General features: G+C 43.9%; 11 protein-coding genes across 11 annotated transcripts; 5 read left to right on the forward strand and 6 right to left on the reverse strand.

The window, feature by feature from the left end:
• Positions 1-745: 745 nt before the first annotated feature.
• RET1 (DNA-directed RNA polymerase III core subunit RET1) lies at positions 746-4,213 on the forward strand (the record flags this gene model as incomplete). The annotated part of the gene is made up of 1 exon (XM_022607575.1): positions 746-4,213. The coding sequence occupies one exon, from the start codon at positions 746-748 to the stop codon at positions 4,211-4,213; it is 3,468 nt and encodes a 1,155-aa protein (XP_022462258.1).
• A 220-nt stretch (positions 4,214-4,433) lies between these two features.
• On the reverse strand, positions 4,434-6,527 carry NOC2 (mRNA-binding ribosome synthesis protein NOC2; the record flags this gene model as incomplete). The annotated part of the gene is made up of 1 exon (XM_022607586.1): positions 4,434-6,527. The coding sequence occupies one exon, from the start codon at positions 6,525-6,527 to the stop codon at positions 4,434-4,436; it is 2,094 nt and encodes a 697-aa protein (XP_022462259.1).
• A 235-nt stretch (positions 6,528-6,762) lies between these two features.
• GEP3 (Gep3p) lies at positions 6,763-8,472 on the forward strand (the record flags this gene model as incomplete). The annotated part of the gene is made up of 1 exon (XM_022607597.1): positions 6,763-8,472. The coding sequence occupies one exon, from the start codon at positions 6,763-6,765 to the stop codon at positions 8,470-8,472; it is 1,710 nt and encodes a 569-aa protein (XP_022462260.1).
• Positions 8,473-9,013: 541 nt separating this feature from the next.
• DED1 (DEAD-box ATP-dependent RNA helicase DED1) lies at positions 9,014-10,837 on the reverse strand (the record flags this gene model as incomplete). The annotated part of the gene is made up of 1 exon (XM_022607608.1): positions 9,014-10,837. One exon carries the CDS (start codon positions 10,835-10,837, stop codon positions 9,014-9,016), a length of 1,824 nt encoding a protein of 607 aa, XP_022462261.1.
• A 447-nt stretch (positions 10,838-11,284) lies between these two features.
• On the reverse strand, positions 11,285-11,950 carry HIS3 (imidazoleglycerol-phosphate dehydratase HIS3; the record flags this gene model as incomplete). The annotated part of the gene is made up of 1 exon (XM_022607619.1): positions 11,285-11,950. One exon carries the CDS (start codon positions 11,948-11,950, stop codon positions 11,285-11,287), a length of 666 nt encoding a protein of 221 aa, XP_022462262.1.
• Positions 11,951-12,176: 226 nt separating this feature from the next.
• MRM1 (Mrm1p) lies at positions 12,177-13,358 on the forward strand (the record flags this gene model as incomplete). Its single annotated transcript, XM_022607630.1, has 1 exon — positions 12,177-13,358. The coding sequence occupies one exon, from the start codon at positions 12,177-12,179 to the stop codon at positions 13,356-13,358; it is 1,182 nt and encodes a 393-aa protein (XP_022462263.1).
• Positions 13,359-13,637: 279 nt separating this feature from the next.
• BFR1 (Bfr1p) lies at positions 13,638-15,071 on the forward strand (the record flags this gene model as incomplete). Its single annotated transcript, XM_022607641.1, has 1 exon — positions 13,638-15,071. The coding sequence occupies one exon, from the start codon at positions 13,638-13,640 to the stop codon at positions 15,069-15,071; it is 1,434 nt and encodes a 477-aa protein (XP_022462264.1).
• A 199-nt stretch (positions 15,072-15,270) lies between these two features.
• On the reverse strand, positions 15,271-16,515 carry MCA1 (Ca(2+)-dependent cysteine protease MCA1; the record flags this gene model as incomplete). The annotated part of the gene is made up of 1 exon (XM_022607652.1): positions 15,271-16,515. One exon carries the CDS (start codon positions 16,513-16,515, stop codon positions 15,271-15,273), a length of 1,245 nt encoding a protein of 414 aa, XP_022462265.1.
• A 344-nt stretch (positions 16,516-16,859) lies between these two features.
• Positions 16,860-18,023, forward strand: LIP5 (lipoate synthase; the record flags this gene model as incomplete). The annotated part of the gene is made up of 1 exon (XM_022607663.1): positions 16,860-18,023. The coding sequence occupies one exon, from the start codon at positions 16,860-16,862 to the stop codon at positions 18,021-18,023; it is 1,164 nt and encodes a 387-aa protein (XP_022462266.1).
• Positions 18,024-18,253: 230 nt separating this feature from the next.
• On the reverse strand, positions 18,254-20,524 carry SLK19 (Slk19p; the record flags this gene model as incomplete). The annotated part of the gene is made up of 1 exon (XM_022607675.1): positions 18,254-20,524. One exon carries the CDS (start codon positions 20,522-20,524, stop codon positions 18,254-18,256), a length of 2,271 nt encoding a protein of 756 aa, XP_022462267.1.
• Positions 20,525-20,803: 279 nt separating this feature from the next.
• Positions 20,804-22,018, reverse strand: KNAG0A03380 (uncharacterized protein; the record flags this gene model as incomplete). The annotated part of the gene is made up of 1 exon (XM_022607686.1): positions 20,804-22,018. One exon carries the CDS (start codon positions 22,016-22,018, stop codon positions 20,804-20,806), a length of 1,215 nt encoding a protein of 404 aa, XP_022462268.1.
• Positions 22,019-22,317: the final 299 nt, after the last annotated feature.

Genomic DNA, 22,317 nt, shown 5'->3' on the forward strand with positions numbered 1-22,317 from the left:
CACGACTATCACTACAATAGCACGGGAAGCAAGGGCCAAAACGTTGCACGCTGCCTTCTTCTAAAAATACAATACGTAAGAGATCAACAGCGGGAGGGAAGCAACAACCTACACGAAGAACCCCTCCCCTCCCCTCTCTCCTCCTATTCCGCACAGTTTCTTCTCCGTTTCCTTCCCGTCCCGCAATTACAGCAGTTTACTACAGAACATGTTGCTAAGCCCAACGAGTTGGGAGTGTGAGTGTATACGTAAACCGGCATCCCCCCCCGCGTAGCCGTCTCAGGGCAGCAGCGGAAGCCGATAGTTCGAGGCCTCCTCCCTCGAGGGCTCGAGAATACCGAGAATTCGGCGAGCACCGTTTGTTTCCTGATCGGGAAGTAGGCAATACCGGATGCGGAAGGCAACAAAGATCTAGAACCGTGCGGCCCAAAAATAGACTTTACTTCCGTTTTGGGAAACCTAATTGAGAAAATAAAATAATTAAAAAAATCACGTGATCATCACGTGAAACAAATTTGAGAGGCGGGTAACACAAATTGAAATCTCAGATTCTTTTTTTTTTTTTGACGGAAGACGAGTAAATTTTCTTTTCTTACTAAGAATGTGAGAGATGAGCTGAGATCAGGTTTATGAAGGTGAATTCTGAAAAGTTCACCAGTGCAATAAAGGCAAGAAACCGCGCCGAAACCACTCACGTCACGGTGTTATTGTTGCTGTACCTTGAAACTTGATAATTGCTGTGCCAATGGTTGACGGGACCAACAAGAGAAAGAGAACGGCATCGTCTCGCGGTGCAGAGCATGACCACAGGGGACTAGTTACGGACGACACTTTTGATGAATTGCTGAAACCGGTCTACAAGGGGAAGAAGATGACGGATCAGATCAACACGGCAGAGGATAAGTGGCATTTGCTGCCTGCGTTCTTGAAAGTCAAGGGGTTGGTGAAACAGCATCTCGACTCGTTCAATTATTTTGTAGACGTTGATTTGAAGAAAATTATAAAAGCCAATGAACTGATCCTATCGGATGTAGACCCAGAGTTTTACCTCAAATATGTTGACATTAGAATTGGGAAAAGATCCACCTCCTCCGCAAACGATCACTTGACGCCGCCTCATGAGTGTAGATTGAGAGATATGACGTATTCTGCTCCAATCTACGTCGATATCGAGTATACCAGAGGGCGTAACATTATTATGCACAAGGACGTAGAGATTGGGAGAATGCCAATCATGCTGAGGTCCAACAAGTGCATACTGAGCGAGACAAACGAGAGGGAAATGGCACGGCTCAACGAGTGTCCACTGGATCCAGGTGGGTATTTTATTGTTAACGGTACAGAGAAAGTCATTCTGGTTCAAGAACAGTTGTCGAAGAACCGTATCATTGTCGAAGCAGATGAAAAGAAGGGGATCGTGCAGGCATCCGTGACCTCGTCGACCCACGAACGTAAATCTAAGACGTACGTCATCACCAAAAACGATAAGATTTATCTGAAGCATAACTCCATCGCTGAGGAAATCCCCATTGTCATTGTTCTAAGAGCATGTGGTATTGTGTCCGATCTTGAAATCATGCAAGTTGTTTGCGGTAATGACAGTAGTTATCAGGATATCTTCGCCGTCAATTTTGAGGAGGCTTCTAAACTAAACGTATACACACAGCAACAGGCATTGGAACACATTGGGACCAAAGTTAAAACAATGAGGAGACAGAAACTAAGCACTTTGCAGGAAGGGATAGAAGCCATTGCTACCACCGTTGTAGCTCATTTGACCGTCGAGGCTCTGGACTTTAGAGAAAAGGCTCTATACATGGCTATGATGGCTCGTAGGGTTGTCATGGCCATGTACAACCCAAAGATGGTCGATGATAGAGATTATGTTGGGAACAAGAGACTGGAACTGGCTGGTCAATTGATATCTTTACTTTTTGAAGATTTGTTCAAGAAATTCAACCACGATTTCAAAACATCCATTGACAAAGTGCTCAAGAAACCAAATAGAGCTATGGAGTACGACGCACTACTGTCCATTAACGTACACTCTAATAATATTACGAGTGGCCTGAACAGAGCCATATCTACAGGTAACTGGTCTCTGAAGAGATTTAAAATGGAAAGAGCAGGGGTAACCCATGTATTGTCAAGATTATCTTACATTTCTGCTCTTGGGATGATGACAAGAATATCCTCTCAGTTTGAAAAATCGAGGAAAGTATCTGGGCCAAGAGCTTTGCAACCTTCGCAGTTCGGTATGCTGTGTACCGCAGATACACCAGAAGGTGAAGCTTGTGGGCTGGTTAAGAACTTGGCACTCATGACACATATCACCACAGATGATGAGGAGGAACCAATTAAGAAACTCTGCTACATCCTTGGTGTCGAAGATATCACTGTCATTGATAGCGCTTCATTGCATTTGAATTACGGGGTGTACCTGAATGGTACGTTGGTTGGTATCACCAGATTCCCGAACAGATTCGTCCACCAGTTCAGATCGTTGAGAAGAACGGGCAAAATCTCCGAGTTCATCTCCATTTACATCAACTCTCACCAACATGCTGTCCACATTGCCACTGATGGTGGTAGAATTTGTAGACCGCTTATTATTGTTACTGCGGGTAAATCGCACGTTACAGCAGATCATTTAAGAAAGCTTTTGGACGGTGAATTGGTTTTTGACGACTTTTTGAAACTAGGGTTAGTTGAATACTTGGACGTTAACGAAGAAAATGACTCGTTTATTGCATTGTACGAAAAGGATTTGGAGCCTGCCATAACACATATGGAGATAGAACCTTTTACAATTTTGGGTGCTGTTGCAGGTTTGATTCCTTATCCACATCACAACCAATCTCCGCGTAACACTTACCAATGTGCCATGGGTAAGCAAGCTATTGGTGCCATCGCTTACAATCAATTCAAAAGAATCGATACACTGCTGTACCTAATGACCTACCCGCAACAACCCATGGTGAAGAGTAAAACTATCGAATTAATAAACTACGATAAGCTTCCTGCTGGACAAAATGCGACAGTAGCTGTCATGTCCTACTCTGGTTATGATATTGAGGATGCTCTGGTGCTGAATAAATCGTCAATCGACAGAGGATTCGGTCGTTGTGAAACCCGCAGAAAAACCACCACCGTCTTGAAAAGGTACCCAAATCACACACAAGATATTATTGGCGGTATGCGTGTTGATGAGAATAACGAACGAATTTGGCAACATGAGGCACTGGGACCTGATGGGTTAGGTGAAGTTGGGATGAAACTAAACAGTGGCCAAGTATATATCAACAAATCTGTGCCGACAAACTCTACGGAACCATTCTCCGGCAACACGGAGGCTCAATACAGGGAAACACCTGTAATTTACAGGGCTCCAGAATCCTCTCATATTGACCAGGTTATGATGTCTGTTTCAGATAATGATCAAGCTTTGATCAAGGTACTTTTAAGACAGAGCAGAAGACCCGAACTGGGCGATAAATTTTCGTCTAGACACGGTCAGAAGGGTGTTTGTGGTATCATCGTTCAGCAGGAGGACATGCCTTTCAGTGACCAAGGTGTCGTTCCAGATATCATTATGAACCCTCATGGTTTTCCATCTCGTATGACGGTCGGTAAGATGATCGAACTGGTCTCTGGGAAGGCTGGTGTGTTAAATGGTACTCTGGAATACGGTACGTGCTTTGGTGGTTCCAAATTAGAGGACATGTCAAAAATCTTGGTCGACCAAGGTTTCAATTACTCAGGTAAAGACATGTTGTATTCGGGGGTCACCGGTGAGTGTTTGCAAGCCTATATCTTTTTCGGCCCAATCTACTACCAAAAGTTGAAGCACATGGTTCTGGATAAGATGCATGCGAGAGCAAGAGGGCCAAGGGCTGTGTTGACACGTCAACCTACCGAAGGTAGATCGAGAGATGGTGGGTTGAGATTAGGTGAAATGGAGAGAGATTGTGTTATCGCGTACGGTGCCTCTCAACTGTTGCTAGAAAGATTGATGATTAGTTCAGATGCCTTTGAAGTGGACGTCTGTAACAAATGTGGTTTGATGGGCTACAGTGGTTGGTGTACTACTTGTAAGAGCGCTGAAAACGTAATCAAAATGACTATACCTTACGCAGCCAAACTTCTATTCCAAGAATTGCTGTCCATGAACATTGCGCCAAGATTGAGATTGGATGAAATTTTTGAAGAGTGACCATCACCATAGCTTTCTCATCGCAGCATTGACATTATAGAAAAATATGTAATTAATTATTCACGTCAGTTTCTGAGAAGGTACAGTAATGTCTACTATATCAGGGAAAAAATAACTCAAAAAAATTGGCTTTCACATTAAATAAAGTGCTGCTTTATACATTATGCTACATCTAGGATACAAAGAGTAAACAACTCGCCTCATGGACTCAGTTGTCAAATCAGTCATCTGACATTTCAACATCTTTTGCCTCCTCCTTTTCTCTATCAGCTTCTTCCAAACTTTCTCTGATCAACTTAGCCTTCTCCTCCTTCACTTCACGCTGTACCGAAACATATGAACCCAATGGAGTCTTTTGCCAAGGAACGTCATTCAAAAATCTGTTGACCTCGGTTTTGTTACTAGGAGAGAAGTCGACATGTGCCCTTTTATCTTCGATAAATGAAATGTTCTGGTGCAGTTTTTCAACGATATTAGACAACCTCTTGTTCAACTTGATGCTCTTGGATGTCTTGATGTAACGACGCAAGGAAATCACGACAGGGGTAGTCAATTCTGGGAATGAAACGCTTTTGCAGTACAGCACAAAGTATTCACCTAGCAGGTCGCAAATTTCTTCACACAAACCATCTTGGTATATTTTGGTCCCCAAGTAACCTTGAGGGCATCTGATGTTATGATCAAAGTCAAAAGCCTCAGGGTTGTTCTTCCTCTTTGGTGGTTTCGTGAAGGCGGTGGATGTTAAAACCTCAAAAAGTATGGTAAAGATAGGGATGAAAACACCTGTATTTTGAGAAAGTCTGATCAAGGATTTAACCAAGTAGAATCTTAGAGGGAAAAATTGAGGAGCTGGAATTAACCTAGTAGTACCAATTGTGACCTGGACCAGCGGATAGATTAGCTGTCTCAAAGGAGATTCACGGCCCTGTTCCTTCTCGGGGTTGCAAGAAAAGGAAAGCACACGAGACCAGAAATCTAAGGAATGGCAGTATTGCCAGTTATAGACAATCTTATAGGCATCTGCTGCATTTATTTTTTGGTTTTTCTTAGATGTGGCACTCATCGTGTTTCTCAAATGTATGGCTAGTTGACGAATATATTCAAATCCAATTTGGTAACCTAGCGCCTCGTCGATGCCAAATAATTCAGCTGCAGAGTTTTTTTGGAAATTGATCAAAGGCATAGAACGAATATTAGTCTTACGACAACTTTTGATAAAGGTAGAGTAGGTCAATTTTAGGACCAGTTCTAGAGCAGATTTTTTGAACTCTTTACAAGCACTGTGTAGAAAGGCGAAAGCGGCAACTTGTGTTTCAATTTCCCTGGTTGTTGCCCAAATTTGAACAATAATCTTCAGCATTTCTTTCAGAATTCTTCTATACGATAAAAAGTATGGCAACAATTGCTCAATCGAGTGCAGTATCATAGCAGCTGTTTCCGTGTTAGTAACATCGTTTAACAGTGTTAGTAAAGAACCAGAGTGGACTTTAATGATGGATGAAATTTTGGAAACGTTTGTACCGGTTGGCAGAGTTCTAGATCCCCTGGTGTTCTTGTATGGAACCATCTTTTGGATAGCCTGCGGTAAATCCTTTAAGACGACAAACATCAATTGATGAAATGCCCTTTCGTCGTTTACTGCATACTTGTGGTCCTCAGTACCGTCCTCATTGTTGATATGGACGGCTACTTTGAATGCAATAATAACGTTTCTTAGCAGTTTCAAATTAGGCGCGTTGCGAAGTTCGTTTTTCCAACTCTTAACCAAAGAAACAGTAAGCTCAATTTTATTAGAACCAGCCTCTTCAAGTTCGGCCGCTTCATGCTGTGTCTCTTCTTCACCCGCGTCTTGCCCCTCTTCTTCATCGCTACTTTCAGCACCATCTAATGGATTACTCCCAGCAAAATCTAGCAACCCTTTATCATTTTCTTGTAGATATTTGTAGAACTCAGGGTCCTCTTTTGATAAAGCTGCCATATTCGTGGCCATATCTTCTTCTTCAGAAGAGGATGAATCGTCCGAAGTGTCATTGGATTTGTTCTCGGATTGCTTTCTCATCTTCTTGTTCATTTTTGGTACGTCAATTCCTTTTTCAAACACTTGCTCCACAGACATGTCTTTGAAAACTTCCTCCTTAGCGGAATCCCTCATCTTTTGCTCATCTTTCGTTAACCTGGTGTCTACCTTTTCACCGGTTTTCTTCCCACGAGCGCCTTGCAGCTTCTTGTGTTTTTTAACCTCCTTTCTCTGGTCGAGAGTACGTTTTAGATGCTTCGACTGAAACTTCTTTGTCGCCTTTGATGCTTTACCCATTGCTTGTCGTTGTCTTACAAATTGTAGTTTTCGATGAGCTTCAGTATGAATCAAGAGATTTATTATTATACAATTTTTTTTTCAGCTCATCGCTAAATTGCGAATGAAAATTTTTCAAGTCGTTGACAGTGACGTTCTGTAGACTTTAGACCTGAGATACGTAGTGAAGACCGACCAGTCTAGGGATGTGAGCACGACGTCGCTCTTGCGGTTCGCTTTGGTGGTATTAAAGTGGATGTGGATTGGTAAACTGTTTTTCAGGCGACTTACAGTGTGTGGTACTGTCTCTCGCCAGGCTCGCAGGTATATCAACTGCCATTCGTGTGGGATCGAGCTACAGAATGTGAACCCTAAAAGTATCGGATACTATAAAAGGCACGAGGAGTTGAAAGGCGGCAAGAGTACCAAGGGTGACAATGATAGTATAGAATATGTTAAATATCTTCTGTTCAGCCAAGATATCCAGAACATGAAAGAATCCGCGGTTGCGGACAATCCTTTCCCTTCTCCAGAAAATAAACCTGTCGAGAAGCCGCCAACTTGTAAAAGATGCTACGAAGCCATCCACCAAAACAAATACACCTTAGAAGACTTCAAGGACACCAGTCTAGATGTAATTAAAAAAGACATACCTAAGGGATCAAACATTATGCATTTAATATCTCTGCCAGAATTCCCGATGCACATTAATAAAAAATTGCTGGAAGATAGAGACTACAATGTTTCGTTAATATACACCAAAGCTGATCAGATTGTAGCCAATAGACACATACTGACAAAATATGTGATACCTTTTTTATCGAGCTTCCTCAAAAATCAGATGTCACTGCCACTTCGCTCATACCCAACAACCGCAGTATCTGCCGTGAAAATGTGGAACATGAATTCCATGTATGATATATTAAGGGCCAAAAACTATCTTGTTGGTAGTACCAATGTTGGGAAATCCACAATTATAAACTGCCTAATAAAGAACTATATGGGTCAAAAATTAATATTGACGAACAGGGGAGAACTAAAACCATTCGATGTCAAGCTTGATCCCAAATCAAATATGAAGAGCTATATGAAAGCACAAGAGGCTGGAGTTTCATACATTCCCAATATGACGCGAACTATACAACCTTATCAAATTGTCGAAAAAGTTGTTTTTGATCTTCCCGGCTACACTGACGATGCGAGGCAGGGGAAACCGATACATCTGGAGAACATCATACGAAAAGATTGGCTGCAGCGTATTAGGAAGACGGAATTGTTCAAGAGTTCCAAAATTAAAAAAAAGACCTATGTCTCTTTTCGAGGAACCGAAACAAAGGCATGTTATACCCTAGGCGGAATTTTTCACCTTGTTGCCCCGGCAAACACAATCAATCAAATCATTAACTATATACCTGGACAATGCTTTACGTTCAAGAATATTGATCGTGCTATTGAAGTTTTCAATCAATGCAATGATCCGGGAACAGGAGGAGACCACCCCTTGAATAAGTACTGTGGAGTAACTGGCAATGTTTGCAACAAGGAATCGTATGTGAGGCATATTCTTCCGCCATTTCAAGGAAGTGTTGAGGTTGTGATCAAAAATGTTGGGTTCTTCTCGTTGCGGACTACGGGAAAGTATCAGTTCCGCGGTCTTTATGAACTTTGGGTACCGAAGGGCATGGAAGTATGCATCAGAGAGCCCCTTGAAAAGATTGTGATGTTGACAGCTGAGAATGAATCTACTACGAAGTTTGATCCGTGTCCCAAAAGTCGTCCTATTGTTAGCTCCAGTTACCCGATGCCATTTGCAGTTTCCGACACGTTAAACGAAATGAGAAATATGTTCATTTCCCGTACCAGTAACGACATTAGCCGACAAAGGCACATAAACGATAATCACTTGGAAATAGTAAGCCATTTACACGAGGAGCCACCAAATTTGTATTGGTATTACCAATGGTAATCGAAATACCCTGATATTCTGTAAATAATAAGAAAATAAGATTCGAGATAAAAACAATTAGTAAAATAAAGGTTCATATTTAAATATAAGTATATCGGAGCTGATTATTCTATCTACAATGTTTATCAATGTTGTACCGATAAAAGAAGAAAAACAAAATACTATTATACAAATGTAATGAGAAAGAACCACATTTTGGTCCTTTCAATTTTGTGGATTTCTCATCTCGCCTTCCTAGAATGTCATAGAACAGGAAGCAGAAATAAAACTTGCCAATGATGTATTGGATGCATCATTGAACAACGTAGGTGCATGTTACACATGTATAATAACAATATCATTGGAGATGTGATAAGCAGCGCAAAGCACGAGGGCAAAAAAATAACAGAAGTAAAACAAAACGGTAGAGCAAAAAAATGGTAGAGCGAGTGGGGAAAAGAAAAAAGGATAGAACAAGTCTTCTAGAATCAAATCAGTAAAGTAAGACATTTGGTATTAAATCAATCAACCTTGCTAAGCATGATTCCAGAACAAACTTGAATCACCACCAGCCGGAACTGTTACCACCGGAGGAGTTACCCCAGCCACCACTGGATCTTTCAGAACCACCCCAGGAGGATCCAGAGCCACCTCTGGAGCCGCCCCAAGATGAGCCACCTCTTTGGGATCTGAAATCTCTGTTGCTGTTGTTCCGGCTGAAGCCACCTCTGCTTCTGTTCGAGCCGCTTCTCCCAGAGTCTCTGGAGGCGTCGTTCAAAAATTGTGGGACATCTTGGTTAGCTTCGGACAAAACCTCGATCAAGCCCTTGACAATGTTACCGTTGTCCCTGTTGAAGAAGGCGGTAGCCAAACCGGTGTTACCGGCACGACCAGTTCTACCGATTCTGTGGACGTAGTCATCAATGTCACCTGGTAGATCATAGTTGATAACGTGGGTAACGTTAGGGATATCCAAACCTCTGGCAGCGACAGCAGTAGCGACCAGGATGTTGGCACGACCGGATTTGAAAGCGGCTAGCGCACGTTCTCTTTCACTTTGAGTTCTGTCACCGTGAATAGCAGTGGCTCTCAAGTTTTGCATGATCAAGAAATCGGTCAACTGGTCGGCCATTCTCTTCGTTTCAACAAAGATCAAAGTTAGACCAGGTTCAGAGGAGGCCAACAAGTCCAATAGAGCGGACTTCTTGTCCATGGATTCGACGTACATGACTCTTTGGGTAATGTTTTCAGAGGTCGAACCAACTTTACCAACGGACAAGAAGATATAGTCTGGTCTCAAGAAATCACGGGCCAAATGCTGAATGTCTGCTGGGAAAGTGGCAGAGAACATCAGAGTCTGTCTTTCAGAGGATGGGGGCATGTCACAGCCTTCGACAATTTGTCTGATTTGGATTTCGAAACCCATATCCAACATTCTATCAGCTTCGTCTAGAACCAAGTACTTTACGTTGGACAAAGAAATCTTACCACGCTCGATCATATCGCTCAGTCTACCAGGGGTGGCGACTAGCAAGTCACAACCACGGTCCATCTCTCTCAGCTGGTTCCCGATAGGGGCACCACCGTAGACGACACAGGGGTTAACCCACGATCTGTAACAGAACTTCTTGGCCTCGTCAAAAATCTGGGTGGCCAACTCTCTCGTTGGGGCCATGATTACGGCTGTTGGGTACGCCTTTCTTTGGTACGAGTAGCCCTCGTTACCTTGAACGACACTTGGACCGACTTTGAAGGACTCGGACAAGACTGGGAACAAAAACCCACCAGTCTTACCGGAACCAGTCTGGGCACAGGCCATCAAATCTCTACCGATGGAAATGATTGGGATGGAGTACTTTTGGACAGGAGTGGGCTTGGTGAACCTAGCCAACTTCACGTTCTCCATCAGCAAGTCGTCTAGTGGTGGAGCAGTGAACTCAGTGATGGGTTCAGGAACGTTCTCACCAGTGGCCTCCACTGGGATGTCATCGTAACTGTCAAAGTTGATACCGGAAGATTGGAAAGCTGGATCGTCAGCTTCACCAAACAGTTGCAACTCGATTCTCTTGTTGGAGGCACCTGGAACATGCTTCCCACCAACCCATCTGCCTCTCCCGGCACCGCCAGCACCACCGCGGGCACCGCCTCTGCTGCCGTTGTTGCTGAAAAAGCCGCCTCTGTCGCCGTCGCCACCACCACCGTTGCGTCTGTCGCTAAAGCCAAAGAAACCGCCACCGTTACCACCACGGCTTGGCGCTGGAGCACCGTTGCCAGCAGCAGGGCTTGGACCTCTCGATCTGTTCCTCAAATGAGGTGGGACGTACCCATGTTCTTGGGCGTTGCTGTTGGCGTTGCCATCAGTCTGACCAATAGCCAAACCTTGCATCTTATTTTCTAACTCGGTCATTTTTTGGTTGATTCGTATGCTTGATAGTTTAAGAATATGAATCTGAAAGTGTTCAAAGAGATACTGTAATACACTAACCTATACCCTAACAAAAATAAAATCTCGTTCTTACAAGTGATGCGCTCGAGAGCAAGTGAAAAATCTTCAAATATTTTTCATTCTTTTTTAACTCGAGAAAAAAAAAATCATGAAAAAAAATTTCTTTTCCTTTTGAATTTTTCGAGACGAAAAAAAAGAAAGAAAACTTTTCAATCGTTTTGTACGACACTCTTTTTGTGTGCCTTCCACCGAAAAGAACAATAGAAATGTGATTTACGGGCAGTTTCCCAAAAAGGGTAACATTCCGTGGCGATCTCAATCCCGTGCCTTCCGCTCAATGTGATTATGTAAACTGAAATAAATAGTTGGGGGGAAGCTCATCCACTCTCACATCAACACTCCTTTGGTCGAGGGGACATCGTTGGAACCTGTGGATGTGGTGGCGTCTCTAATGGCCACGGCGAGCGCTTTGAACGCGCTCTCGCTGCGGTGGTGGTCGTTCACCCCTCTGATGCAGTCGACGTGGAGCGTGATGCGTGCCGCCTCGGCAAAACTCTCCAAGAAGTGTGGGATCATTTCGCACGAAAGGTCGCCTATCTTCTCGCGTTTCAGACCCAAATCTATCACGGCGAATGGTCTGTTCGAGAGATCCACGACGGCCCGGGAGAGCGCCTCGTCGAGGGGCGCAAACCCGCATCCAAACCGTTTCATCCCACGGACAGCCCCCAAGGCATCCTTGAACGCCGTTCCGAGAGCAATACCACAGTCCTCTGTTGTGTGGTGGTCATCGATATGCAAGTCACCGATACATTCAACAATCAGTGACCAGCCCGAATGCTTCGCTAGCGCATGGATCATATGGTCGAGAAACCCAATCCCCGTGTGCACATCGATCACTTGACTGCCCGTCGCCTGGGTGGCCACGTCTCCCTCGATGGTCTTACCGGGAAGAATCGATTTCTCGAGGGCCAGAGGCCCACCCTTCATTGAGACCAGTATTTGGATTTTGGTCTCGTTGGTAATACGTGATACAAATGCTTTCTGTTCGGACATCTTCTTGGGTCTCTTGCACTTGTGGATTGCGCTCTGCGTGTGGAGTTATTGGTTGACTATGACTAACTCTTCTTTTTCGGAATCTTATCTTTAATATTTTTCATCTTTTCGATACTTTGATATTTTTTCCACTGACATGGAATTGAAGGTTGTGAAGAGATGGAGCCGCAAGAGCGGAACAGCAAGGGCGCAAAGGGCCTTGTGAATAATGAGCAACCTTGTCAGGATGCTTTACCTACGTCGGGCATTTAGCACATCTTTCAGAGACTTACAGCATAGAGCAACCCGCAAGAGCCGGTCATCATTCGATAAAAGCTTCGACAGTGTAGCGAAGAGGAAAGCCAAGGCATGGGAATCATCCGATCTGGATAAAGATACTTGGTTTAAAAAGAAATACTCGCATGTCCACGCCAATAGGTCTCCGACGGTAGACAGGTATGGGAAAAAGGCTGCACATTTGGATAAATTGGCGCATCTCAAAGAAGAGGGGAAGGAAAGACGCCTTGAACACCGGAGCAAATTCGGTAAAAGGCACGCATACAGTGGACTCGCGGTGAATCCGCTAATGGAGTACGTATATGGCACAAACTGTGTTCTTGCCGCGTTACATAACCCGAACAGACAGTACTATTCCAGACTACTGTATTCCACTGGTCACGTCAACCCTAAAATCGAGGAGGTAATTAAGGAAAGAGAGATAGAAATAGAGTGTACCAAGACAGATAAGCACGAACTCAACCTTTTAACGAAAAATGGTGCGCACAATGGTGTTGTACTAGAAACGAAACCCATCGAACCAAAAGACCTTTCGTACCTTGGGGTGGTGCACCCGGAGAATCCCACTTTCGAAGTAATAGAAGACGCAGGATTGTCAACAGTCAAATACGTAGATAGCGGGACGAAGCAATTCCCGTTGGGGGTGTACTTGGACGAGATCACGGACCCGCACAACTTGGGTGCGATCATCCGCAGTGCATACTACCTTGGAGCCGATTTCCTCGTCGTGTCCCAAAGTAACTGCGCCCCCTTGTCCCCCGTGGTGAACAAAGCCAGCAGTGGGGCCATGGAGTTTATGCTGGTATACTCCGTAGATAATCCTGTCGAATTCGCCGCCAAGTCGCAAGACGTGGGCGGATGGACGTTCGTGGCAGGCCACTTGGCCGATCCCGCTAAGAAGGGGCAATACGACGGAAAGAATATCCCAATGACGGAATTGAGCACACTACCCACAAGAAGTCCAACCATTCTCATGGTCGGAAATGAGGGGGCCGGGGTGCGATCCGCTCTCAGAACGAAGAGCGACTTCCTCGTGCAGATCCCCACGGCAAGACCCGACTCTCCAGTAGATTCACTGAACGTTAGTGTGGCAACCGCTCTACTTCTGAACCACCTACTCCCCGCAGAATGATTCCCTCCTTCCCAAGGGAACCAATCTAGCAGTAGCGGGGCACCCTCCATCCTGTACATACCACGCGCCAAGGCGCTACTCTTTAGACGTTACCCCGCTTCTGGTACAAATTACGTGTTCTTTAACTTTTCATTTCGTTTTTTTTTTTCACTTTTTTGGCAGGATTTGTTAATAGTGCATCAATTGACGACGTTGCTCGTCCATTGCGTTTGAACCTGTTGACTCGAAGTTTGGAGGACTCAGTGGTCAATTGCCCACGCAACGTACGAAAAATAATCAATGTCTACTGCAACCAAGAGTGGGAAGCCTGCCAACGGCATTAACTTCATCAAGCGTCCCGATGTTACCGTGAGGGACAGAAAGCTGGACACTTTGAACGTTCAGTTGAAGAAAGTGGATCAGGAAGTGGCGCTGTTGAGAAAGCAGATCGACCAGCTTCAATTGGATGACAAGAGCTCGAAGGAGCGGAAGTCGCTGCAGGATGCTAACAAGGAGATCATCAAGACCCAAGCTGACTTCAAGAACAGAAGAAACGCTATTCACGACGACGTCAAGCAGCTAGATGCCGCTATCAAGAGAAGAGCCACCGAGATCAATGACAAACTGGGCAAGAAGCACAAGTACACCACGACAGGGGAGGCCAAATCCAGAATTGCCGAAATCGAGGACTTGATCGGCTCCGGTAACTTGTCCATCGTGGAGGAAAAGATGATGGTCAAAGAAATGCAGTCTTTGAACAAGTTACTCAAGGACTTGGCTGCGATCGAGCCGATCAAGAAGTTCATCGATGCGGACAAGGCCAAGATCGCCCAGTTAAAGGAGGAGTTGTCCACTTTGAACCCGAGAGAAATCTCAACCAAGTTTGAGGACAACCAAAAGAAGCTGAACAACTTGCAAAGTGCCTCGCAGTCTGTCTATGACAAGAGACAAACCCTCTTCAACAAGAGATCCGCTCTTTACAAGAAGCGTGACGAAATTTACGTGCAAATCAGACAGATTAGAAGTGACTTCGACAATGAGTTCAAGGCTTTCAGAAGCAAGATGGAAAAGGAACGTCTAAGACGCGAACAAGACCAACTTCTGTCCAAGTTGGTGGAGGAGAAGGAAGCAGCCATCGGGAAACTTGAGGAGAAGTTGAACCACGCCAAGGTGCCAGCATTTACCTACGAAATTAGTGCTATTGAAAACGCCTTGGTTGTGCTGGACCCAAGCTACGAAAAGCCTAAAAAGAACGTTCTTAACGAGGTGACTGACTCTGATATGAACACAGCTGCTGCAAATGAGAGAAAGGTCGACGCAGGTGACTTGGTCCTTGTTGAGAAGAAGAGGTCATACAGACAGCCCCTTACAAGTCCAAGAAGACNCAAAAAAAGTACCAAGGATCAGTCATCCACCACAAACGGTATCTTTGGTAAGATTGACGGTAAATTCTCCTTGGAACCTACTTTGATCGCCACCCTTGCTGAACTGGATGTCACTGTCCCAATTGCTCACGATGACGTTGCCAAAACCATCGAGGAATTGAAGAGTAAGCACGAGGAGCTTATCTCCAAGCAGGATGAACAAACAGAAAAGAACGTCAGCGTGGTTGAAGAGCAATTGGAAAACTTGAAGAGCAAGTACGAAGAAAAGGAAGAGCAAATTAAGAAGGAGTTGGAGGAAAAGAGGTTGAAGGAGCAACAAGCTGCTGTTGAAAACGGAGATGAGGCTTAAACGGCACTTTTGTTTAGCTTCCCTAGTTTTCCTTTCCCCGTCTCTTTCTTCGGCTTTTTCAATGCTATATTCAACTTGATCGTCAATAGAAACCAAGCTTGCATTGCATACTTGATGTATATACATTGTTTCTTGCCGTTTTATTAAGCAACGTTACCACGTAAACCAAAAAAGAGACGATTAAAGTATACTACTTAGTTTAAAAGATAAACTGTAAATTGACATCGATAGGATGGGATGCCGAGAGCTGAGGTTTCTGCGAGTACTTAGTGATCAACTCTTGTCTCATATTTTGTAAAAGGGAAAGGTACGACTGTTGTGGTTGATTACTTAAGGCCCGGATGAAGGCCCACGACATTGCCCCTATATTCTTGCCGTCCTCAACCGCATCGGCGGAAGTTTGGTCGTCTTTCGAACCGGAAAACATAATAACATCAGCTTGAGAGAACTTGATCTGCCTAACTCTGTCCCTATCCACGTTGTTACCCACGGACCCCTTAACCGTTGACGCAATACTCCCGAGCGAACTGAACAGTGCGGTTCTGTTCCCCGAGGCATACGCCATGGCCGCTTGAAGACCACCTGAACCAACATTCTTCCACATATTTGGTTCCTTAACCACACCTTTTGTGGAGTATGTGTAGGGCAAGTCCAAAACTGACCCAGAATGGCAAGAGTCGAACAATGCGGTCAGACGCACACCTTGGCTCAATGGTCTCACCATGATGTCGTGCATTTCATCGTCTATGATCTGACCGGCACTTTCAAAGTCGACAGGATAGATGACAGAGTCGAACCCACTCTCCTCATCGCCGTCCAGATCCTTTGTTAACCCACCGTGTCCAGAATAATGGAAGAACAGCGAGTCGTTAGGTCTAGCATCTTTGACAAGCCAGTTCATGGCCCTAATCATATTGGCCCTCGTTGGCACACAAACCATGTTCTGTTGATCATCCGTCAGCATCACAATGTCGTCACGAGAGTATCCGTACCTTGAAGTCAAGAAATCAAAGATGTTGTGTGCATCGTTGATACACCCACGTAACTGGTTCTTCGACCCAATGTAATTGATCCCGATAATCAGCGCCTTCCGCTGTCCAGTACACTGCGAGTAGCTGTACGCCTGGTTCGAATCCTGGACGTTGAAAGACTGTGTTGCTTGAGGTGGTGCCTGCAAGTACGAAGGTTGCGCATACCCACCGGGGGCACCGCTGTACTCTGGATTCATACTCTGAGGCGGGTTGTTCTGGGATATCGGTGGGGGAGCTGATGGCCTATCGTATCCGCCCTGTCTATAACCGGAGGGCGAATTCCCCTGTGGCCTCGAATAAGAGGATCCACCATTGTTGCCGTAGTAACCCCCAGGTGGAGGTGGGGCACCAGGCCTTTGATACCCCTGGTTGCTGTTCTGACCGTAAGTGTACCTGCCGTTACCGGGGAACATCCTGTTGCACCCTTGCGTCTGTCTATATCACCATCAGTGGACAGTATCAATGCTGGTCGTTGGAATAGGCTTAAATTAAGTTCACGACATCTGACTTCTCGGTGCGTATGATAGCGCCATTTACAAAAAAGAGAAGTCAAAATTTGAAGGTGGAAAATAGAGGTCGAGAAGCCGTTCGAAGACCTGTTGCAGATGATAACGACACATCTCCGGCATTCATTGACGTCTCTGTGTGTGTAGACAGCAAGCACAAGTAACAATCGTCAAAGGTATTGCGGGTGTTTGGTGTTTCAGATTTTCTGTGATAATTGTTGAGTGAGTGGGTGGATTTCTCTGCGCAAAAGATGCTAGGACAGAAAGTTTTCAGTACCGTTAGATGCAGCGCTGTGCTGCGAATCTCGCCAGGGAGGTTTATATCGAATGAGACGCCAAAGGCAACAACTGCCACTTTCCCCGTGAAGAAACCTTCCGGTAGAAGACGAATTACAGAATTTAAGGATTCCATAAACGTTGGTCCTTCGTTCCAGGATTTTCTGACCGGTAATGCGGCGACCTTCACATATGATCCATTACAGAAGGCAAGACAATACGCTAAAGAGTCAACCGAAAAACTTCCCTCGTGGTTGAAAGTCCCCATTCCTAAGGGGTTTAATTACAACAAACTGCATTCAGATGTCAAGGACTTGAACCGAGCACTGTCTGCCAAGAGGCCCAAATTGCCCCAATATAGGCGAGTGTTGGGGAGGAAGGACAAATCGAAGGCCACGGCTACTATCATGCTGCTAGGCGATACGTGTACTAGGGGCTGCAGATTCTGCTCAGTGAAGACAGACAGAAACCCCAAAAAACCAGATCCCATGGAGCCTGAAAATACTGCTGAAGCGATCAATAGGTGGGGGTTAGGATACGTCGTATTGACTACTGTGGATAGAGACGACCTGATTGACGGGGGTGCCCATCACTTGGCAGAAACTGTGAAAAAGATTAAGCAGAAATCCAAGGGCAAGACCCTTGTTGAGGCACTGACCGGTGATTTTAGAGGAGACATGGAAATGGTTGATGTGATGGCGCGCTGCGGGTTGGACGTTTATGCTCATAACATGGAGACCGTTGAGGAACTGACCCCACATGTTAGAGATAGAAGAGCCACGTATCAACAGTCTTTGAGTGTTTTGAAGCGCGCGAAAGAAACGGTTCCGACTCTGATTACCAAGACTTCCTTAATGTTAGGATTTGGGGAAACGGAGGAACAAGTACTAAGAACATTAAAGGATTTGAGGGCAGTTGGTTGTGATGTGGTCACTTTTGGACAATACATGAGGCCAACAAAGAGACACATGAAAGTGGTTGAGTATGTGCATCCGGACAAGTTCGATTACTGGAAAAAAGTAGCGTTAGACTTGGGATTTTTGTATTGTGCATCTGGCCCCTTGGTCAGATCATCATACAAGGCTGGAGAATCATTCATCGAAAATGTACTAAAGAAAAGACAGAGTCCTGCTACTTAACCGTAGAAGAGGCAAAGTTCTAATGCTTAATCGTATTGTTTTTATTTTATTTATTTTATTGAAGTGAGATCTGCAATCGGTAGATAATGGGCTTCAGCGGTTTATACTTATATATAGTGTGATCTATTGGGAAATGAAATACCAAAAAACATGTAATTATGACGAGTCTGATGTAAGGAAAAATTAAACGAGTAAAAGAAGAATAGAGGAGGGGGTTGTGTTTCTACTCTTTATTTCCCGCTTTGGTCTAGCACTCTCAACAACTCTTGTTTTTCGGCTCGTTCCAAAGTGAGTTTGCTGTTGATCTGTTCCATTTCTTGAGTCAGGCCATTATTTTCATTCTTAAGTTTTTCAATCTCACCCTTATATTTGTTTTCGTACGTCTGTTTCAACAGTTTTACCTTCTGTTCGTGCTTGGATGAGTATTGAACGTAAAGATCCTCTGACAGTTTTTTCAACTTTTTATTGAATTCAACTTCTCTGGACTCCGATCTACGCTTCAATGCGGAAAATTGGGCTTTTAAACTAGCAATCATTTGTTTGCTTTCGTCTGAATCTTCATTTGGCGAAGTTTTGGAAGTTTCAGCTGTCATTAATTCGATCCTTTTGACACTATCAGAAAGTTTCTTTTGTAGTTCTTCCTTTTCTTTCCTCATTTGATGCAATTCAGCTGAGTTGGGGGCATCGCCGGTTGATGAATGTTCTTCATCTTTTACCCGAGCATTTAAGGTTTCTATTTCCAGGTTAAGTTCCCTCTCCTTTTCAATCTGATCCTCGTATTTCGATTTCCATGTTCCTATTTTTTCCTGTAGCAAATCAATTGTAGTCTCTAAGTGTCTTTGAGACTCCTTTAATGTCTCAATTTGATTGTTTAGTTCTGTGACTTCTGCGGTGCGAACACTGGCGTGATCATTTGCCTCTTCGTAAGTTTTTTTCAGAGATTGCACTTCTTTTGTTCTGTCCATCATTTCGTTAATTAACTTAGTATTATCCTCTTTCGCATCATTCAAGGCACGTGTAGTATCCAAAAGCTCGGATTCTTTTTCCTTGAGCGTGTCTTGTAGTTCAGATATCTCCGACTGGAACTGGTTTTCCGACTTTTTCACCTGTTCTTCCAAAGACATCTTCTCGTTGGTTAACACTGCTATTTGATCAATCAGGCTCTTTGAGTGGTTTCTTTCACTGTTTACCAGATCTTTTATTTTGCCCTCTAAGCTTACTATTTCGTTGTCTTTACCAGATAATTGGTTCATAACATGCTTATTTTCCTTGAGCAGCTTCAACTTTTCCTCTTCCATGTTTTTCTTCTCCTGCTCTACAGTTGAAAGTTTGCTTTCCAACTCCTTGCTATGTTCACTCAGTTCCTCCAAAATGTTAGCGCTATCCTCTAAACTCTTCTGTAAAGATTCGATTTCCTTTTTCATGAAATCGGTAGTCGACTGTGATTTTTCGTATTCAGAGTATATCTGATCGTATTTTTCCTGTAGAAGCGTTTGATTGGAATCTAACATTGACAATTCCGTCTTTAGCTCCCCAATGGATGTCTTCAGTGATTCATTCTCATCCCTTAATTTTGTGGCCCCCTCAGCGTCAGTGCTTAGTTTATTTTTTTCTTTGACCAAGGAATCCACCTTTGATATAAGCTGCTTAACCTCCATCTTTAGTTTATCGTTGTGGAGAATAGTTGAGTTCATTTTTTGATTTAGATGGTACAGTTCGTCCGTTAATTGTTCATTTCTTTTACCAACCGTATCTATGCCCATGGTCGTGTCAGCGGTCATTTCAAAATCAATTGAATCGTAATGGGATATTGGTGTCAATTTTCCAGAGTCTTCGTGTTCTTTTCCATTTGCAAAATCATCTTTTTCCTCTTCCTCGTTCGTCTCTTCTCTCTTAATTTTGGGTGGAGGCGCGCTGCTTTCCGGGTCCAGCATTTCGATTATCTTTGGGGATTCAATGTTATTAGCTCCATTTTCACCATCACTCTGGTTCAAGCGCGGCGTCTTCTCCAGTTTTATTTTCTTGTCAGGAGAGGTCTTAAATTCCGCCGGTTCAGAAGAGTTAATTATCATTTTTGTAGGAGACCGTTTGGAATACAGCATATTCACGTTCGCCTGCTCCAAGTTATTATTAGTTCCCGAGAGGATGTTATCTGGTGAAGAAGAGTTACTATTACCGTGTTCGTTTACAACAACGGTATTTCTTCCGACTTCTATAGGGCGATCAGAGTCATTGAACACAAGATGCTCTTGGACACCCGCGCTACTTGCAAACTCACGGTCACGAGATGAGTAACTTCTTTTCTTGCTAGACAAACCATGTGGGTGAGTTCTTAAATGCGAGGGAATATCTTCGGTGCCATCACCTAAGGAAATGTTGTTGGAATGTGTATCCAAAGTCTGCTCCTCTAAGATCGGAGGGGAATTCACCAGAGAAAGCATATGCCCCTCCTGAGCGGGCATCTGTTTTATGGGTGTAGTAGGAAACTCTCCACCTTCCATGTTGCAGTGTATGTGGAATACGGTACAGAGATGCGCTGCTGGTTTTCTCCTGGTAATACAAACCTAATCCTAAATGTAAGGAACTTGTTTGTTTATATTTCGAATTGAATCTTTTCGCGATTTTTATTTGAAAGAAAAATAACGAAGTCGCGTCTGCGATTTTGAGATACTTCACGCGTTTGACTGAATGAATGAATGTTCTGTTTATGTATTAATAATGTCTGTCTGGTCGTTAAATGAGATTTACATGACGTCTTTTTGATCTGTGACAAGTATATGTTATGTTAATTGTTCTTCAATTAATTGCTTTTCCGCCTGGATCCACAGTTTGATAAACCCTGAGATCCCGGAAAACAAAGACAGTATGCTGTACGTTCCTGAAGAAATGTTTAGATTGAATAAATCGGTACTGTTTGCCGCACAATCAAACATCAATCTTATCAAATCAAGTTGTGTAGTCTGCTTCTCCTCCTTCAATATTAGTAGCCGGTCCCTCAAAATCTGTAGCTCTTCATTTTTATTGCTCTCCCGGTGTTTTTCAGAGGGCTGGCCTGGTATGAAGTCCGACTCATTGTAATGCGGGTTGGATGTACCAGGTCTGCTCAGTATCTCCATTTCAATATTTGTCTCCAGTTCTCTCCTCTTGATACCGTTCCATTTGGAAATCGTATCTTTCAAGTTCACCACTATGTCGAACTGCCATGCGTAAACTTCGTGCCTCATTAATGTGGTGGCGAGTGTGAGGCTGGACCAGACTTTAAATTTATGAAGCAGCATCATTTCATCGCAGAACGTAAAATATAAATCGTTCAATTCACGTACAGATTTCTCATTAGGATACGATACGGCAAAACTGAGAACAGTACTAAACGTATCGAGATTTTTCGCCTTCTCCACTTTCCATTTTTGCTTGCACTTCTCTATTAGATCTAATAGAAGAAATGGACTACTTCCAAACCGTAGAATATATCGGTACGTGCTCAGTTGGGAGCTGATAAAGGATAATTTTGCCACTAGTTTTTTCGACATGTAAGTCATGAGTAACCTCGGTTGTCGCAAAAATCGGCTTAATGTTTTGTTGGCAAATATCCTGTCCAATAGTTTATTTGATTGCGTCAGCTTAGTCAATCCAAAATTCAGGAGATCAAAGACGTATTTCAGTATTTTGGCAACCTTATCCTTCCCATTCAAAGAGTTTACTATGACTTTAAGAATGTTGATCCTTTTCACATATACACGCTCAGGGTGAGCACGGCGCAACTTTTCCTTCAAAGCATCCTCTGTCCCTTTAGCTTGTACTGTTTCATTGTTACCAGGATATGCATGATCCTTTGTTGTATCTTCCTTCTGATAAAACGATTTGAATTCATCCGTCAGAGCTGGGAATGCATTAACTGTAGTATCTCTCGATGGGGTAAAGGAGAAATAGGCGTTATCGTGTTCAATCTCTGGCTCCAAATATAACCCGTGGTCTGTTCCATCGTATGGATTCATGCTACCTTAGCAAGAACTGTCTTAGGAGACCGGGCGTAGACTGTCATCATCAAAAACTCTCAATGGGTTCCTCGATACCCTCTTTTCTTCGATTAAATTAGAAAAGAAATTAAACAATAAGCGATCATCGAGAAGCGAACAAACAACCCTTTTGGAGTTCTGATAATAGAAGATGTTGAACGTCTTAGACCAACAGGTACTGGAGCTTGTTCAGTCATGGCGTTTGTTCTGGTCTTGCTGGTTGTCCCGGGATTGGCTGTAGTATCCCCGCCGTACATAGTGACCTCCGGGCCACTCAC

Source organism: Huiozyma naganishii, chromosome 1 (assembly GCF_000348985.1).
Source record: "Huiozyma naganishii CBS 8797 chromosome 1, complete genome".
Taxonomy (NCBI): domain Eukaryota; kingdom Fungi; phylum Ascomycota; class Saccharomycetes; order Saccharomycetales; family Saccharomycetaceae; genus Huiozyma; species Huiozyma naganishii.